We start from the raw sequence: 19,838 nt of genomic DNA on the forward strand, positions 1-19,838 counted from the left end.
GGTGAGGAGTTCAAGACTAGCCTGGCAAATACGGTGAAACCTCATCTCTACTAAAAATACAAAAATTAGCCAGGTGTGGTGGTGGGCACCTGTAATCCCAGCTACTCAGGAGGCTGAGGCAGGAGAATTGCTGGAACCCAGGAGGCAGAGGTTGCAGTGAGCTGAAATCATGCCATTGCATTCCAGCCTGGGTAAAAAAAAGTGAAACTCAAAAAAAAAAAGAAAGAAAGAAAAACAAAAGAAGAAAAAAGAAAGAGACAGGAAAGACAGAGAAAAAGATTGAGAGAAAGGTGGGAAAGAGGGAGGGAGGGGAAAGAGGGAGGGAGGGAAGGAGGGAGGGAGGCAGGGAAGGAGGGAGAGAGGGAAGGAAGGAAGGAGGGAGGCAGGGAAGGAGGGAGAGAGGGAAGGAAAGGAAAGGAAAAAGGAACGGAAAAAGGAAAGGGGAAAGGAAAAAGGAAAGGAAAGATCAAAATAGAGACCACTCTTGAAATGATGATGGCAGGAGACCATGAACAAGTGTTAACAATCTTCCCAGGCCACACTTCGATTCACCAGCTGCCTAGGGGAGCAACTGCGTCAAAGTTGGGCTTAGGAGGGAGGGGGTCTGCGGTGTGGTGGGCACTTAAAATACACAACAGGCTGATTGTGTCAGGATGTTACTCCAATGAGAGGAGACAGACAATTCAGGAGGACAGCTGAACTCAGTGACTGAGAGAAGGGACAGGTGCTTGATGGCCTGGGCTCAGATCCTACCTAGAAGCTGTGTGACCCTGGGAAAGTGACAAAGTGACTAACCCCTCTGTGCTCAGTTCCCTGCTGTGTGATATAGAGATGTCAATGGGGCCTGCCTATTAGCATTATGTTCTGAAGCTTACTCTAAGCAGATCCATATTAAGCCTGAAGAAAAATGACTGGCACTTCATAAGTGCTATAAGAGTGTTCAAATGTGAAGCGTCTGCAAGAATAAGGCAGACACATAGCAGTGGTTGCCTCCAGAGAGGAAAATTGGTTGGCTACAAGACGTGGAAGGTGGAAGGTCTCTTTGCAGCCTTTATATGGGCAGGATGCCTTATAGCTCCTCAGGGGGATCTGCTGTCATCTCTCCTGTGACCTTCATATGAGCCCTGTGGGGTGGGCGGAGCAGGGCTGTGACCCACATTTTACAGTTGAAAACTGAAATTTAGAGGGGCTGAGTGACTTTCCCAAAGCCACAACACTGAGGAGGGATGGGCTGGAGCTAGGAATGTAATTGGTTCCCTGGAGCTGGAGATCCTGAAGCGGAGGCCCTCTAGGTCTCGCCCTGGGCCCCTGAACCAGGGCTTCCCTCACTCCATTTCCCAAATCCTTTGGGAAGAGCTGATGTCCTGTGGGAGGTGCCTGACCCAGCCTTCCGCCACTGCCTTTTAATCCCGGACCCAAAATATGATGCAGCTGATCCCAAACAAAGGCCCCTTGAAGGATCAGGGTGTCCAGTCTGTGTCACTCCTCCCCCAGCACCGTCACACAGTGAGCTGCCTCAAGGTGAGGTGTCCAGTGCTCCAGCGACCACCCTGAATAACTAGTGGCTGCTTGACTCCCAACTGCCTCAGAGCTCACGACAAGTAGAGGAACTGGTTTCTTTCTTAAAGACAGATGTGGCTGCAAGCCAGCCACAACCTTAAGACAGCATCACAAAACATTAGTTTCACCAAAACTCACAAATTCTTATGAGCAGGGCAGGAGAATTAACTGGTGAGGAGGCCTGCTGGGCTGGTGCTTGGGGGGTTTGGTGAGTGAAGCCCACAAGCTCCCAGGGTCTCAAGGACTGAAGAGCTGAGCAGCTGCTGAGCAGCCTGGGCTCAGGCCTGGCTGAGAAGGGGCAGTGGCTGTTCCAGCACAGAGCGTGCACCTTCCTGCTCACATCCTTCCTCACCAAGAATCAGTCTCTACAAACTCCTCCTTCCTCCCCTAGACTTCTGAAAAGACAGGGGCAGAATCCATCTCCTCTTAGAGGGTCTGTCCGTAGCCGCAGCCTGGAGACCTCCAGCCCAGGATCCTTCCTGAGGACCACCCAGAGCCTCCTTCCCTCTGTCACCAAATGTGCATTCCACTAACCCGATGGCACTGTTCTTTCTCACCGCTCTCCCCAGCTGCACCAAACAGCCAGTGGTCCTATCCTCATCAACCCCATGCAAATCCCACCATGAAATTTCAGTTGCTTTTTTCCCGAGCATCTCTGAATCGAGGCTGCTGAAGATTGGTGTCAGATTTTGACAGGAGCCTTTGGTCTGAGATTCCCCTCCCTGCCGTATCTGCTGCTGAGGTGGTGTCGAGATTCTCCTAATCTGACAAAGGCAGCATGGATGCGTCCCCACATCCAGTCTCTGGAAGAGTGTGTAGGAGATTGGCATTCTTCTCCCTTAAACATTTGTTAGTCATCAGAGGAATCAAACTGTGCTGGCCTCTGAAATTGGCTTTGTGGCAATTTTTTTTCTGTTGATATATTTGGTTTTAACCATGGTTCAGTGCTCAGATATTAAGTGTACAGTCTTACAGTTTCTTATAAACATGTTTAAACACACAGAATGTCACCAGCACCCTGGTGGCCTGCTGTGGCTGCAGATGGGAATCACACCTAAACTAAACCAGTTACTCCATGTATGTTCCGAGCACAAGACTACATGTAGTTAGCACAGAATGAGTGGGGCAGCACCCTCAGAAGGCTGCTGGCAGAGCAGGAGAGCTGGAAGAAGCCAACAGAGGTGCTGGGGGATTCTGTTGGGGAGTCTGAGGGCAGGCCAGGAAGCTGAGAGAAAGTTCCTCCGGTCCACAGAGAGAAACAGGCACACTGCACAAAGCATAGTGCCCAGAACAGCTCACCAAGGCCTGCCTTTGTTTAGCCAGCTTTTTATATTTATATATTTATATTTTATTTTATAGAAGCTATTGAAAACTAGCAATCGATTTTGTTTAATGTAAAAATGTTCAACATTAAATATAGAATATAATTCTAAACCGAATCCCAAATCGATAATATTCAAACACTAACTATGTTAGACTTTCAGAAGTCTAAGTGAGGTGAAGCAGCCTCCGGTCTGACTCCATCTCCCCAGAACGTGTCGCACTCCAGATCCTCTCTGGGCCTAGGTGAGATCTGCACGTCACGGCCTTCCTGGGTGTTGGGACAGGGATCTGCAACACAGACACAAGTCACTGGGGAGGCCAGAGAGGGAGGGAGGAGGGCTTTGCTGGGCTGGGTGTGCAGGACCCAGAAGGCTCCTCAGCGCCTTAAAGTGACCTGGTGCTGATGTCCCTGGGTCAGATCCACAGGGCACTGAGGCCTGGTTCCTGCTCCCAGGACCTCTGCTGAGGGTGTTGTGTGTCCACAGAGGGTGCTTATAAACGTCCTGCAAGGAGCAAAATAAACTAGAACCACACATGGGCAGCCCTCCAGAGATACTGAACAGCCCTGGATACTGAAACAGAGAAATGGGGGATCTCCAGGTCTCCAGGATGAACAGGCAGAGTCCCCTGCACCTGGGCCCTGAGAGGGTAGGAGGTCTGATGACACAGGGGTGGGGGAGGTGACCCTGCCCCTCACCAGGACCCTCAACAGGATGATGGGGTCAGGAACCAGCACATCCCATGGAAAGCTTCCTGGAGCTCTTTGTTGTTTTCCCTAATGATCATTTTTCCTTTCTAATCACCCAGCCAAATTGCCTGTACTTTTTAACTTAAAAGGAAAATCACTGGGCTGTGGGAGGAGAGTCTCAGGGCACCCTTCACTGGCTTGCATGGCTGCTCAAGGCACCTGTGTGATCACCCCATGAGCAGCCGCTCCGTGTTCTCCCGGGATGTGTTGGTTTTTCTGATGGGTCCGTAAGAAAGTGAGGGAAGGAACAGGACCACACGCACTTCCTTGCTTCCCTTCTTCATGCTGCCTGCTCCACACTCCATTGCATACCCCTCTTCTCCATCTTTTATGCCCTCCATATCTTGACCTGGATAGAGAATAAGAGAATTTCTTGACTTCTGAAAGAAAGAGAAGAATTGTGCATGTCCAGAGCCCCCCAGTGCAGGAAAAGCCCTGTGATGGGGGTTCACAGCACAGACCCAGATTTCACCGGGGTCCCTCCACCATAGTGAGCCCAGCTCTTGCTACCTGCAGCCCAGCTCCCTGCCTGGAACACTCAGGGCTGCTCAGCAGGATTCAATGCTGCAGCTTGGGGTCAGAAACCAGGGCAGGGCCAAGGCAGTGGGAGGAGGGCTGTGAGAGATTTTATAGACAGACAGTGAAGATCCAAGGAAGTCAGCTACCTGGGTGGGACCAGGCCCTTCACGATGATGATACTAAAAGAGGAAAGAGGGAATGGGGCACAGCTACCAAGAGGAATGTATGCAGAAGAAAGAGAATATAAAAGAGACACCAGTAGGAAAAAATAGCATGCAGGTTGCTGTTGTCTGTATCTGTATCTTCATCTTCTATATCACATGCCTTGGCATGTATAAGAGCTGTGACAATAATGGGGTGGCCTTGGGGAAAGAAAGGGTAGGGTTAGAGTTGAGATGGCAACTTGGGCCCTGATGGTCCTGGCAGTTTAAAGCCCAGCTTCAGAACTCAATTCTCCCTCATCTCGGCCGTGCTATCTCAGGACCTCATCCCTTCACCTCTGCAATTCAGGACAAGGATCCCAACAGAGGGACAGATGGAATGGGACAGAACTGCAAAGAGACCATGAGTAAGAAAGAGAGAAGTTGGAAAATGAGGGAGAAAGAGGAGGAAAAAGACATGAAAAAGAAATGACAAGCAGATTGTTGCTTTCACGGTCAGAGACTTCAGTCTGCAGAGTAATTTTCTGAGCATCCAGTTGCAGAAACGGGGTGGTGCTGGGAAAGGAAAGGGCAGTGTGAGCGTGGAGGTGCGACCTGGAGAACCCAGTGCTCTTTGCAGGAAACAGCCTGACCTTAGATTCTCTTCTGTCCTCATCTCACCGCTCCTCCCCCAGGGCCTCCATGGCTTCACTTCTGTGATGAGGGACGAGGTCTAGGATCTCTGGGGCTTTTCCAGCCCTCAAAGGCAGTAACTGTAATGAGGCAGGAATCATACCTTGGACCTTGAATGAAGAACTCCATTTGGGGTGCTGTGATTCATGTTAATGACTTTTCTCTTCCCCCTCACCGAAGCAGCTCACAGCATTCTGCCTCAATGGCCCATATCCTTCAGTGTTTGGAAAAGCACATAGAAAGCAAATCTATGGCCACATTTTTAAAGGAGGTCTGAGATTCCTTCTGGCTTGTCTTTCTCCTTGACACAGACAGAAGAAGGGTCCCTTGGTGCTGAAATATAAGCCACAGGCACACTCAAGACATCTGGAGAGGCTCTGGTTGGTGTTCATTCATTCAACACGCACATACAAAACGCCTCATTTGTGCATCGCTTTTCTTGTGGCTTGGCATAATTCATTAAACGAAGCAGATGACAGTCCCTGGGCCTGAATTCTACTCAGAATCAGGAGCTCACAGTAGACAAAATAAACAGGCCATATCTACAGAATGTTAGAGGTGAAACCCTCATGGCCTTCTCTAGGTATGGTGGCGTCCTCCCAGGTTCTGACTTGAATGACGGAGCCCAGCAACAAGTATAAACCGGATGGATTTAGGGCTCTGAAAGGCCTTTTCACCCAAAAAACATGGGGGGAAATATGTGGACTCTGGCTGGGGAGAGACTCAAGGAGGCCTGGGGCTCATAATTCTTATATTCCCACGAGAAGGCTGACATCCGGGGACTTCCCCTGCAAGAGGCAAAGAGTCAATGAGTTCCATAAATGGAGAGTTAGGTCCCTTGCAAAGGGGACAGTTTATTTCAAGAGAGGAGACATGGGGTGAATGCTGGTGTGTTTTAACTCTGCAGTACAAACAGTTGCAACAAGTGTGGTGAACTAATCACCCAACGGCCCTCTGCTGCCTTGTCATTGTGCCTTAAGTGTAAGTGAGTATATTGAATGCCACTGCCTGCACACAACACTCAAATGAGAAGTATCGTGTTATGTATATTTTCCCACAATAGAAAACATGCACAGCCAAGCCCAGATGCCAGTCTTGCTAGCAGCCTTCCTTTAGCTTCAAGAGTAGGCCGAGGCTCATCTGATCGCTCAAGGTATCTTGGAAGCTTATGATCGAAGTCGTCTGATTTGGAAGAGAAATTAATGGAAAGAGGAGAAAACTTGAGAATCCACACTACTTGCTCCGCAGGGCCAAGAACTCTCCCTCCCGTGCATTGCTGATCCATCTCAGTATTTCCTGTGACCACCTCCTTTTTCAGCTGAAGACTGTGCACCTGAAGGGGTTCCCGGGTTTTTCACCTCGGCCCGTGTCAGGACTGATCCTCTCAGCTACTGTCCATTTCACCTCCATTCATGTCCATGCCACATCAGGCTGTGTTGTCCAGATGGAATGAATCCACCCCAGATGTCCCTTTCTGGAGGAAGCCACCATTATACTTTACCTCCAACACGTCCACACACACACCGAGGCACCTCGCTCACGCAAGGTGTGTGTCATCCAACAAAGTTTCACACTCTAAACCCAGATAACTTTTGAAACCCAAGTTCTGTTGATTCCCCTACTTCAGGTGCTCCACAGATGCTCATTTGTCTACTAAACCCTGCCCCAGGCAATTAAATAGTCCAACGTGACCAGCAGAATTTTTACATTAATTCTGACATTGTGTTGTAAGTACAAGTGTTTTTCCCCCTTAAAATTTATGTCTTTGTTACTGATAAAAGTATTTAACTGATAATGCTTTTTTTCAGCTATGTTGCCAAGCACATTTATATAAAATATATTCTTAGATTGTTTTGAGAATTTGACAAAGATGATAGCAATAATGATAATCTTTTTTTTTTTTGAGACGGAGTCTTGCTCTGTCGCCCAGGCTGGAGTGCAGTGGTGCAATCTCGGCTGACTGCAAGCTCCGCCTCCCAGGCTCATGCCATTCTCCTGCCTCAGCCTCCCGAGTAGCTGGGACTACAGGCACCTGCCACCACGCCTGGCTAATTTTTTTTTTTTTTTTTGTATTTTTAGTGGAGACGGGGTTTCATTGTGTTAGCCAGGATGGTCTCGATCTCCTGACCTTGTGATCCGCCCATCTCAGCCTCCCAAAGTGCTGGGATTACAGGTCACGGCGCCTGGCCATAAACAGTTTCTTTCAATAGGGTAATAAAATGCATTTTTTCCAAACTATTTATATGACTCAAGGCCCATCTCAATTTCAGATGTGATTAGCCTCAATTCCTGATTCTCACCAAGGTGTGTAATGTCATCCATGGCCCAGTGCAGAGGAACACAGGTGTTGCCGTCAGACTGCCAGGGTCCGATCCCGCCTCTGTCACTCACCCCGGGAGCTCCCTTTAAGCTAGGAGTCAACAGCAAGGATGGAAACATGAGTGCTTTTTAAAGTCCTAAAAGTTCAGAGGCCGACTGTCAATTTCTCCTGCACCCCTGGGCACACACCAGGAGAACTTTGTCTCCAGGTTGAAGTAAGTGCCTGTGAGAGAGTTGTGTCCCTCAGATTCAGTTCACCACAGGTGACACTCGATGCAACCCCAAACCTCTTCTGCACAATCCCAAGGGGTGCTGACTAATCCAACCCAAAGGCTGTGATGTTTGGCAGAAGCAGAAAAGAAAAGGCCAGGTGTTCCGGGAAAGATCACCTTCAAATAACATAGCACTCTCATAGCCCAGAGAGACAGTTCTTACTATTATGCCAATAAACTTGGAAAAGACCAAATCCAATTTGACACATATTTCCTTTTTTGTTTTGATTTCACGCCCCCTCCCTCAACCTCTCAAGCAGCATGGATACCCCGAAGGCCCTGGGAACTCTCTCCCATGGGATCTTACGTGGAAAGTAGTTACCTACCTGCAAAATCGTCATCATCAGATATGCTCTCCACAGTCAAATCTTTAGAAACACAAACATCAGGATAAGTCATTAGAGAGAGGCCCACCCACTTCTCCCACCCCAGCAGAAGCCCCTGTGCTTCACACAGGATCCCCTGATGTTTCCTCTGGTTCACAGACATCCCTACAACCTCTCTAGACATTGTTTTATACTTGCAAAATCATTTACTCTCACCAGACCCCAAATCCTCCTTCCCAAAAGGAGCCCAGAATCAGGTTTCTGTACCCTAGAGAGAGCGTTTTTTCCTCAGGAAGTGAGTTATTTCAGGGTACGTACCATTCTCCAGTATAAATGACTCCTGCAATTATAGAAAAGAAAACATTAGGAGGGTGAAATGATGCCAAGCACGTCACACAGATCTGATATTCTCTCAACAACTTGAGAAAATTAGAAGGGGTATAGTGATTGAGTCAAAGGTCGAAGTCCCCCAAAACTAACACGGAGGACACCTGTGGAAAAGACAAGATCTTTTCCCACAGAATTTATCTTTAAAGTGTACTAAGATTGGCAGTTTCACAACTCTTAATCCACGGGGGAAAACTGCTGTGGAGGGAAACACCTCTGCATTGCAGTGGATCGTGGATGTTGCCATCTACCACGCCCCACTGTGCCCGGCATGGGTTGGTGAGAGGCTGCCAATCAATAGCACCACACCAAGGGAATTGCAGATGTCATAAATAATCCACATTGGCAGATGTTCATGTCTACATTTGATTAAATTGCAGATGACATCGATAATGCACATTGGCAGATGTTCATATCTATGTCTGATTGGAAAGAAGCCAGGAAAGTAACATTTCTGTTCAAGACAAAGGAAAGTGTCTTACCTTGGCAGCCTCTTCTTTTTTACAGATGTCTTGTACAGTATCCTGATTAGCAAGGTCGTATACAGTGTCCTCATTAGCGATGTCATATACAGCGTCCTCAATAGAGATGTCATGTACAGCGTCATTAGTGATGTTGCGTACAGCGTCCTCGTTAGTGATGTTTTGCACAGCGTCCTCATTAGCGATGTCACGTATAGCATCCTCATTAGCGATGTCGTATACAGCGTCATTAGCGATGTCATGCACAGCGTCCTCATTAACGATGTCATGTACAGCGTCCTCACAGGGAGCTAGGAGAACACAGAGTAAAGGTCAGTGCCCTGGTGGTGGAGGCTTTGAATCACCCAGGGAACTTGCTTGCTGTGGTGCATGGAGGTGGCTGATCACAGTGTGGGCCAAGCTGATGCTGGGCCATCCTTCTGGGTAGACCTGTGCCTGTGAAGCTAAGGAACAGGACTCAGAACACTTTCTGCAGTGGGAATCAGTTTCCAGGTTCAGATATGCATTATCCAGTGAAGTGCAGAAATAGGAAAAAATAAAATTTGACAAATTCATGAAAAGCCTTCCATGAGTGCAAGTGTGATTTTTTTTGTTAAACACTTTACATTCAGTATGCATTCACACATACAAAATATTTCTACAAGAAATCAGAAATTTTAATTTTTGTCAGTTATGTTAAATCTTTTTTTTTTTTTTTGAGATGGAGTCTCGCTCTGTCGCCCAGGCTGGAGTGCAGTGGCACAATCTCAGCTCACTGCAAGCTCCGCCTCCCAGGTTCACACCATTCTCCTGCCTCAGCCTCTCCGAGTAGCTGGGACTACAGGCGCCCGCCACCGCGCCCGGCTAATTTTTTTATATTTTTAGTAGAGACGGGGTTTCACCGTGGTCTCGATCTCCTGACCTCATGATCCTCCCGCCTCGGCCCCCCAGAGTGCTGGGATTACAAGCGTGAGCCACCGCGCCCGGCCAGTTATGTTAAATCTAACTTAGCTGTCAACATAAAGATTCTATCTCATTTACTCTGTGGTCTCCAGAAAATCTAGCACATAGTAAATAGACCAAAATATTTATTAAATGAAAACACAGAGCAGGGGTGGGGGTGGTAGTAGGCAGAGCAGGTTGCACCTGATTACCTGGATGATAATAAACTGCACAAAACCTCGGTCAGATTAATATTGAAACTGCCTTTTGCTTGGGCTCTTTTCTCTTGTGGAAGAAGGATGACCAAGAAGATGAACAGGGAAGAAATGAGAAACAGAGGCCTTTGCTTAGTAGCTAAAGGCCACCTTCTGTAACATGCAATAGTCTACAAGTGGCCTTGAACTCTGCCGTGATTCAGTGACAGAGTTCCCTCATGTCTTCTACCCAGGTTGAAGTCCAGTGAAATTGTAACTGTCCTCTTTGCAACTTGCAAGACCATGCTGCTTCTGCATTTGCCTGTTGTATGAGATTTACACTTGTTTTAAAGCAACATTTTGTTTCAGTTGGGCTGGTGGCCATACACTGCACTAGCCAGTCAATAGTGAGATGGCTCCTCATGGAGGAGGCTTGGCTTGAGGCTGAGGGTCTTTAACCCACATGCACAAGGGAGTTGCCATGAGGGGATGGAAGCCAGGCTAATAACCAAGTGCTGCACAGAGTTCCTATCTGTCCCTCCTCACCATTTTCAGCTGGCAGGATTTCAGCATTTTAGGGCTTGGGAAGATAGTATTACTAAATCTACTAAAATACATCACCCATCCTTATAGGCTTTGGCCAGTTGCTGAGCAAATTAACTTCACAACTGAAGTGGGCCACACTGGCCTGCGTGGTCCCCCACTCCTCTTAGAATTTGTGAGCTTGGGGCCTACTGGAGGGTAGAAGGTGGGAGGAGGGGGAGGATGGGGAAAAATAACTGATATTAGGCTTAATATATGGGTGATGAAATAATCTGTACAACAAACTTTCGTGACACACGTTTATGTATGTAACAAACATGCACATCCTGCACATGTACCCCTGAACTTAAAATAAAAGTTAAAAAAAAAAAAAGAATCTGTGAGCTGCCCCAAACACCTGGGGACTGTGCTTTTGACACCGATGACTATGCCGGTCCGTGGGGAGATGTGCCTATAACTGCCCTGGGTTGTGTGACCACGGAGGCCACTTTATAATGATGGGCAGTGTCTGGGACCTCTTAGGCTCGGTGCTTTAGGGCTTATACATGAATGCTGGACTCCTTGCGTGGTGGTGAACACCCCATGACTAAGGGCATGTCAGCGTCAGCACTGGCCTATGCTCCCAGGTTCCTGTTTTCACTTTTTCATTCAGGAACTCGGGAGCTGGGGCCACTCCCTTGGCCCTTCAGGTTCTCCACCTGAGCAGTGGGGATAATAAGCCAGAGCCAGGGATGGCTCTGCTGAGGGTGGAGGAGTCACTGTACAGAGAGAGTAGAGTGGGGGTGGATTTTATTTTTAGAAGCAGACACTGGCAATTGGGCTGTATAAATGGGAAATCTCTCCTGAGAAAACACACAGCCTCACCTGTACAGAAACACACACATTCACACCACATGATGCACCCTCACACAAGACACCACCAATCCTCAAGCACCCAGCTCAGCACCACCCAAAAGGGAGCACAGCTGCTTCCTCAAAAATTGGCCATAACTTTTCCCTGGGGAATTCAGGTTTTTAAAAAACACTTCTACTATGCTTATTCCCATCACAATCCCAGGATCAGGGTGGCTCTTCACATTGAAACCTGCAAGGATGCCACACCTTTCTTGGCATCCAGATTGTTTTCTTGGTGAGTAATTCCAGAATACTCACTAGAGCCACACCTCAGAGGGGCCACCTGCACCACCTGCAATACAGAAACAAGACTTTATGAGGGGTACGTCGTGTTGTGGATTGTTGGCACAAGGCTCTGTTTCTCTCAATAAATATTGAAAACTTGATCAGAAAGTGTAGTCAACTTCAAGGCCCCCCAAACAAGGGTAGGATACACACTAGAAAAGATATCAGCTTCTGGATGGTGGATCTCTCAGGTCCACATAGGTTGGCAAGTGCAAAATACTGAATCCAAGGAGAAGACATTGCTTCCAAGGACAAGGACCCCAAGGATGCAGTCTACAACCTGAAGCCATCATAGCTAAATGCCATTTTGGCTTACATATCAGTTGCTAAGAGTCGCTTCTTCTGTCCCCTCGGAAAACTGCATTTACTATCTGTAATGGACATTGTCATTTTTTCAAATGTAAAGTCAATTGAAAAAGAAAGACGCCAAGAAAGGAAAATTTCTATTTCAGGGAAAGCAAGGCAACCTTACCCTCACATTGACCGGCCTCTCTCCAACTTCTCTGCCCCTGTGAGCTGGAGACTCCCTAGAGGCTAGAAGAACACAGAGCAACAGTTAGTCATAGATGCTTTTGTTCATGAGATATTCAGGGAGCTCCGCTTAATGTGGACAACAGGAGTGTGTGTGGATGTGTTTCATTACAGGCACAGCTTGAGCTGCTGCTAGAAAATCTTCCCTTGTGGAGAGACAGGAAGAACAAGGAGCTGAGGAGTGAGAAACAGAGTCCCTGGCATTTTGCTGATGGCAACTTAAGACAACGGGAATGAGTCCATCTACAAATGGTACTGAAGCACACGCTATAACTTTTTTTTTGTTTTTTTGGGACAGAGTCTCGCTTTGTCGCCCAGGCTGGAGTGCAGTGGCACAATCTCGGCTCACTACAAGCTCCGCCTTCCGGGTTCACGCCATTCTCCTGCCTCAGCCTCCTGAGTAGCTGGGACTACAGGCGCCTGCCACCACACTCGGTGAATTTTTTGTATTTTTAGTACAGACGGGGTTTCACCAATTGCGATTATTGAATCAACTTAATCAATGAACTGCCACAGTACCTTCTTGTGGGTTTACCTTCTTCTTTCTCCAGAAGCCATGATGCCTCCCGTGCTGGGTGGTGTACAGGCTGTATCTTCTCAAAATTTCTATCAGAGAAGATGCTGGTTAATGCATTTACAATAGAGAGGGAAAATAATGATAATGTGTTCCAAGTTTAATCTTATGATCCTGCTCTTTAAAGGCTTCCAAGCAGAGCCCGCTGAATCAAAGTTGGGTTTCAGGAAGATCACGGAGTTCACTGAGCACTCAACACCTCTATCAGACAGACTTCGTGGGCAGTGAAGACTGACTCCATATCACACAGAGACAACTTAGATCTTTCTTCTCAGAAGTCCAATAGTCTTCAGAGGAACTCCCCATTCTTACACAACTATGTCATCCAGGTCTCAGGCAAAAGCCCCCAGTATTTTGTAAAATTTGAGCTATCACAGCTTTACTAGCTTTTATGTTATTACAAAGCTTTGCCCTCTTTTAGTATGGATTTTAGCAACAGTGACCTAGTTAGTAAGAAATAGAAGGAACTACTGGAAGAAAGCGTGGAAAGAACACACGAGGTAGAATTTGACCTAAAATGACCAGTCTCATTCACTAACCTCACCATAGTCTTATGGGTTCAATGGACCTGTCCAATCCTTTGCTGTGTTCCCTCCATCACCCTCCTAATTGTCCTCCAGCAGGCATATAATAGAAACATTGCACAGGGAGCCGATCACCTCTTTTATCCCCCACTTCAGGCTCATGCATAAGTTTACAGTAAAAGCCTTTTCAAATGACTGCTTTAATTGCTGCTATGGCAGCAATCATCAGTTGAATGATTATAATCCCAACACTTTAGGAGGCCAAGGCGGGCAGATCATCATCAGTTGAATGAGAACTCTCATGTGACTTTAAGCAATCCTTTATTGAGAGATATGATTCAATACTAGGGACAGTATTCTAGTGTAGTAAATCATTGATTTTACATTATGAAGATCATCAATTATTGAAAATGTATAAATAATGAAGCCCAGCCTTACTGTTCAATGCTGTGTGTGTAAATCCACTGAGCGTGCTGACCCCCATGCTTGCACCCACCTGCTAACACAGGGAGGGTCCATTCAGAAGGGAGGCACAGCTCCAGCACTGACGCTCTCCACGCCAGCTTCACAAGAGAGTTGCCATGGACGTCAGACACCCGGATAACCACCGAGTGGTAATTTGAGTACTCAATGATCATGATCCCTAAAGTGTGTAGCTCAGAGGGCTTGTGGTGAACCGTGGCCAAGACTGTAAAGCATCTCCCCAATTCTTATCGGACTTGAGCCATGTCTTGAGGAGACCCAGCTATGACACGCAGGCACCACACTGTCCTATTTAGTGACTCCCTTAGTGTTTCAGAACCTGTGATTTGATCAGAAACATGGGCTTTCTATGTTGGTTTCACACTAAGGACTATGTGACACCTTCAGGAAGATGCCTATATAGCTACATTATGAGATCACTGAGGCTCTCTTATGTGAGGGATGGCATTTGGGATGTCTGCAGGCTTGGGTAATTGCAGGCATAGAGGGTGCTGGAACTCCCTTGCACGGTGAATAGTGATCCCTTCACTGGCTGATAAATAGAGGTTGTAGTTCAGGCCTTCAACAATGGGACCCCATGAGTAAACATCTTGGCTCCTCACTTCATAGCAAGTGAGGTGGCGCACATTTATTTCTGTGGCTTAGTTTCTCCATCTGATATGGGGGTTCAATAAACAAGCTCACAACATATGGCCATGATGAGGTTTGAACTAATGTAAGTAAAGTATGTGGTCTGATTTGTTAAATTAAGAAAAATGGCACTGAGAATTGTGCTGGGTAAACACATTTTTTTCCTAGGGGCAACACACATGGACACACATTCATAAGCAAATCAAGCAGACTTGCACACAGACCACCCCACCCCACCCCTGCCCTAATACACACCCCCCAACACACGACCTAATGTGAACACCACCTAATGTGAACACGTTTCCAGGAACTATACGTAGGTAAAAAGAGTTTGTCACTTGGAAAACCAGTTTCTTTTACTATACCCCACATCCTCATTCCCACCAGGTGTCTTGGATCATGGAGGCTCTCCAGACAAAAGCCAAGAGTTAGGCTCCAGATTTCCTACAGAATCTTTTTCTAACAGCCAGTGAGTGATTCCAGAATACGTACCACTGAGTGTGCTCGATGAAGTCACCTGTAAGTAGAGAAGGAAAACACTCTGAGAATCAGGCTATGCTATGGATGGTTCCCACAGGTCTTTTGTTCACTTGGAAACTATGGGTAACCAAGGTGGGAAAGAATGTTCAAGTCAAAAGCCCCAACTCTAGAGTAGAGTTCCCTTAGGAAAGCACTGGAGCTTTTCTTGAAGAATATTTCTGTCTAGATAATTTTTGGGTAGCAATTACAGAATTCTTATCTAAAGTGGAAAGCTTGTTCCTGAAGAAAATATCCCTTAACATGCGGTGTACTATCTGACACTGCCGATTGTGTATTTCCTCTAGAATCAGGTGTCAGTTGGTAAGACACACCTCCTCCATCCCCAAGGAAACATTATCTAACATCTATAATGTAGGGGATAATTTTCCCATAGCTGATATCAACTGAAAAATAAAGGAACCCAGAAAACAACATTTACATCTTAGGCAAAGACAGGCTACTTTACCGTGGTAGTAGAGTAGGGCTTCCTTCTCACCCACTTTTTGGAAGGCTTCTTCGAGTCACCTAGGGGATGTGGAAGGACACAGCATGGCTGTCAGTTTGTTGGTGGTGCTACTCATGAATGACTCAGGGACTAGAACTTAGGGGTGTGCCTGGTTGACAAGCATGGATTGAGCTTCTCCTGGACCATCCTTTTCACGGACCAAGGAAGGCAAAGAAAGAGCAGGAAGGAAATGAGTAGAGCCCTTGGCTTTCCAGGTAATGGCAAATGAAAGCAACGTGAAATAAACAAACTCCAAATGAACGAATACTAAAATACATGCTAGGATTCAACCACAGTGTCCTGTCACTTCTTCAGATGCTTTAAAAGCCCACAGGACTGCCACTACCTTCTTGACATCTACCAAGTCCCTTTCAACCTTCACAGACCCACATACACTGCTACTGCAGTTGTCATTGAGGGTATGGGGTTCTGCGCTTGTTTATGTGTGAATTTTTTAAAAACTAGATTTAATTCCATGCACCAGCATTAATTATATTTATTTATTTTCTTTGTTATAAAAATAATCGGCTGGGTGTGGTGGCTCACACCTGTAATCCCAGCACTTTGGGAGGTTGAGGTGGGCGGATAATTTGAGGTAAAGAGTTTGAGACCAGCCTGACCAATATAATGAAACCCCGTCTCTAGTAAAAAAAAAAAAAAAAAAAAAAAATTAGCCAGGCATGGTGGCATGTGCCTGTAATCCCAGCTACTCAGGAGGCTGAGGCAGGAGAATCCCTCCAACCTGGAGGCAGAGGCTACAGTGAGCTGAGATTGTGCCACTGCACTCCAGCCTGGGCAACAGAGTGAGACTCCATCTCAGAAAAACAAAACAAAAAAAACAAAAAAACAGGCAGGGTGCTGTGGCTCACGCCTGTAATCCCAGCACTTTGGGAAGCCAAGGTGGGCGGATCATGAGGTCAGAAGATCAAGACTATCCTGGCTAACACAGTGAAATCCTGTCTCTACTAAAAACACAAAAAATTAGCCAGGCGTGGTGGCACGCCCCTGTTGTCCCAGCTATTTGGGAGGCTGAGGGAGGAGAATTGCTTGAGTCCAGGAAGCAGAGGTTGCAGTGAGCCGAGATTGTGCCAGTGCACTCCAGCCTGGACAACAGAACAAGACTCCGCCAAAAAAAAAAGCCACCCCCCCAAAAAAAATCAATTGTTAAAGATTAGAAAATACTGAAATACTTATATTTTAAAATAACCACTATAACCATACATTTTCCGTTTAGTCTTCCTTTGCCTTGTGTTTGCAGTCATCGTGTGAGGGGCTGCCTATGTTCAGCCCAGGCAATCCACAGGGAGAGAGGACATAGCGGGGAGATGGCCCCTGGTGAGCACTGAGGCTCTTCAAACCAGCTGCCAAGGGAGTTGCAACCAGGGTGATACAAGAGGCTAATGATGGTAAAAAAAAAAAAAAAAAACAAAAAAACAAACAAACAAAAAAAAACACACACACAAAAAGTGGTATTTTGTGTTCTTGTCTTGTCCCCAGGTTGTGTAGCTCACAGACTTTTTTTTAACATTTCTATAGCGGTCATCTGAAGTTCATAATGCCATCAAATATCAATAAAGGGTCTTCTCATTACTTATCCGCTTTGACATATGTGCTGAGAGGAGTGGCCGAGCACTGAAAGAATGTGACCGGTTGTCCCAAGTGTTGTTCTCCAATTCAAAATCCGCAACCAGTTCGATAGTATTTGGGCTTTTATGTGGCTTTCACATAAAGACTATGACATACCTAAGTTATTCATATACTAATACCTGCCCTGAGCTATGTGACCATGGACACCACCCTATAATGTGGCTAGTGTGTAGGAACTCTGCAGGCTCAGATCATTCCAGACATACATGCAGATGTTGAAAGTCCCTTGCACAGTGACTCATGATCCCACGGCTGAGTGCTGAGGGCAGGTCAGTAGTTCAGAGCCTCAGCACTGGGGCCGTATGCTTGGGTTCCCATCTTGGCTCTTGCTTAGGGGCTCATAAGCTTGGACACATTCATCTCTGTCTTTTCTGCCCAGCAAAAGATGATAGTAAATCAATCATGCCATATGTCTGTGGTGATGGCTGAATGATTCGATGTAGGTAAAGTGTACAGTATAAGTGCTCATGAGGCTTAATTATCAGTGAAATGTCTTGCTTTAGATTTCACAGCTTAATAAGGCTCAGAGACTCATTCAAGTCCAGGATTCTGAACTCCTAACCCATTGTTCTGTGAAATACACCTGGTTGGCCTAAACCCAACCACTTTATCATAATTCAGACCCAGTTTTGAAAGAAGCAGATAAAGTTGTCGAAAGTGCTGTGTCTGCGTAAGCTCACACTCAGTGCCCTCCACGATAAATAATGGGAAGAACCTTTATTGACACTTGATGGCATCACGAACTTCAAATGACCGCTATAGAAATGTTAAAAAGAGGCCGGGCGCGGTGGCTCATGCTTGTAATCCAGCACTTTGGGAGGCCGAGGCGAGCGGATCACAAGGTCAGGAGATCGAGACCACGGTGAAACCCCGTCTCTACAAAAAATACAAAAAATTAGCTGGGCGTGGTAGCAGGCGCCTGTAGTCCCAGCTACTTGGGAGGCTGAGGCAGGAGAATGGCGTAAACCCGGGAGGCAGAGCTTGCAGTGAGCCGAGATTGCGCCACTGCACTCCAGCCTGGGCGACAGAGCGAGACTCCGTCTCAAAAAAAAAAAAAAAAATGTTAAAAAGAAGTCTGTGAGGCCGGGCGCGGTGGCTCACGCTTGTAATCCCAGCACTTTGGAAGGCCGAGGCGGGCGGATCACGAGGTCAGGAGATCGAGAAGAGACCACGGTGAAACCCCGTCTCTACTAAAAATACAAAAAATTAGCCGGGTGTGTTGGCAGGCGCCTGTAGTCCCAGCTACTCGGAGACGCTGAGGCAGGAGAATGGCGTGAACCTGGGAGGCGGAGCTTGCAGTGAGCCGAGATCGCGCCACTGCACTCCAGCCTGGGTGAAAGAGTGAGACTCCGTCTCAAAAAAAAAAAAAAAAAAAAGTCTGTGAGCTACACAACCTGGGGACAAGACAAGAATACAAAATAGCACTTAATCATTAGTCTCATGTATCACCCTGGTTGCGACTCCCTTGACAAAGGATACCACTGTCTGCCACAATGATCCAGTGGCCTGGCTGGCACAGACAGTGGCAGAGCAAAGGGCAAGAGATCCCCAATCCCATCACCATGGCGAGAGGGCATCATAGACATTTCAGGGTGAAGGCACAATCCACATTGTGAGGTCCAACTGCTGCCATGTAGACAGGTGTGCTTTTACATGTACAGGAAGGTCATTGAAGATAAGTGTTTCATATCCACGGTCAACAGATGAGGTGACCATGAAATGAACACCAGTGTACTGGGTGGGGCAGCTTATCTATTCAGTCTTCTGCACTAAAACCTGTGAAAGAATATCGTGTTGCCTTATTTACTAACAAATACAAGTGCCTCTAAAGTTAGTTTCCAAGTCACAGAACTGATGAGCACTTAGCTCCTGGAGAGAGCTCTGGATGATGGGTCAGGAGAACTAAGTCACACAATACATCAAAACAGCATTAACAAGTAAACAGGTTTTCAAAGCTTTCTATGTGCAAACTTACACAATTATCCCTTTAATTGTTATCTTCATATATATGTACATGATCTATTTGTCTCTGAGTATAAATAAAACTGTATGTTCTTGGCTAACAGTCTCTACCAATTCATTCTATTTATCTTTCTGTGTTGAAATACTGCATTTCATTGGGAAACAAAAAATATTTGACTAAGACTACTCTGGAAAGGTGAGTAGTTTGGGTGATTAACTGTAATTGACAATTGTATGATTTTGGATAACTCCCAAAGCATAAAAATAAATGTGTTTTTTATTTCACACACAGACAATACGCATTCTTATTACATTTAAAATTGATATGTGAATGGACATGATTTACTACAAATTTATTAAACTAAATACACATTTCACAACAAAAGAAGAGAGGAAGGAAAAACATGTCAAAAACAAAGAGAGGTACATTTTATTGTGTGAAAAGCCTCAAACCCATCCATACTACTGTGGCTTTTCTCCAAACTTTTTGAAAGTAATGATTTTATAGGTTCTTAATTAGGTTAAAAACTACATTAAAATACACTTTGCCATATTCTCCTCAAGGGAATAACTTAATTTGGGGCGGGGAGCATTGAAGGGTGCAGGATGTAAAAGGAGATGATACATATTTTTTAAATGAAGAAAAAGTTCAAAGGCACCCTGCTTGATACAAGAATCAAATATATAAAATGAGGAACAAAACATAACCACAAAACTTATTTATAACAGCATATGGAAAATACAGAAGATAATTTTTTAAATAACATATTTTGAAAGTATTAACTAGTAATTTGAAAAGACAGCATTTGACAAGCCAGTATGAACACACCTCGAATGCAGGAAAAGTGGTTCCCCAT

The 19,838-nt window shown here is 46.1% G+C and overlaps 1 protein-coding gene across 1 annotated transcript; it reads right to left on the bottom strand.

The window, feature by feature from the left end:
- Positions 1-3,259: 3,259 nt before the first annotated feature.
- Positions 3,260-19,838, bottom strand: LOC100599221. Its single transcript, XM_030815167.1, has 11 exons — positions 19,811-19,838; positions 15,334-15,392; positions 14,841-14,865; positions 12,657-12,743; positions 12,079-12,140; positions 11,529-11,613; positions 8,770-9,059; positions 8,219-8,240; positions 7,901-7,942; positions 3,803-3,980; positions 3,260-3,386 (listed from the first exon to the last, which is right to left on the bottom strand). Exons 1-11 carry the CDS (start codon positions 19,836-19,838, stop codon positions 3,260-3,262), a joined length of 1,005 nt encoding a protein of 334 aa, XP_030671027.1.

This window comes from Nomascus leucogenys, chromosome 7b, assembly GCF_006542625.1.
Source record: "Nomascus leucogenys isolate Asia chromosome 7b, Asia_NLE_v1, whole genome shotgun sequence".
Classification (NCBI taxonomy): Eukaryota; Metazoa; Chordata; class Mammalia; order Primates; family Hylobatidae; genus Nomascus; species Nomascus leucogenys.

Coding starts and splice junctions, on each gene's coding strand:
- LOC100599221 (XM_030815167.1), bottom strand. CDS start 19,838: ATGGGGAACCACTTTTCCTGCATTCGAG. Junction 12,141..12,656: donor GAAGGTAAACCCACAAGAAG/GTACTGTGGCAG, acceptor GTGTTCTTCTAG/CCTCTAGGGAGTCTCCAGCT. Junction 8,241..8,769: donor AAAAAGAAGAGGCTGCCAAG/GTAAGACACTTT, acceptor CTATAATTGCAG/GAGTCATTTATACTGGAGAA.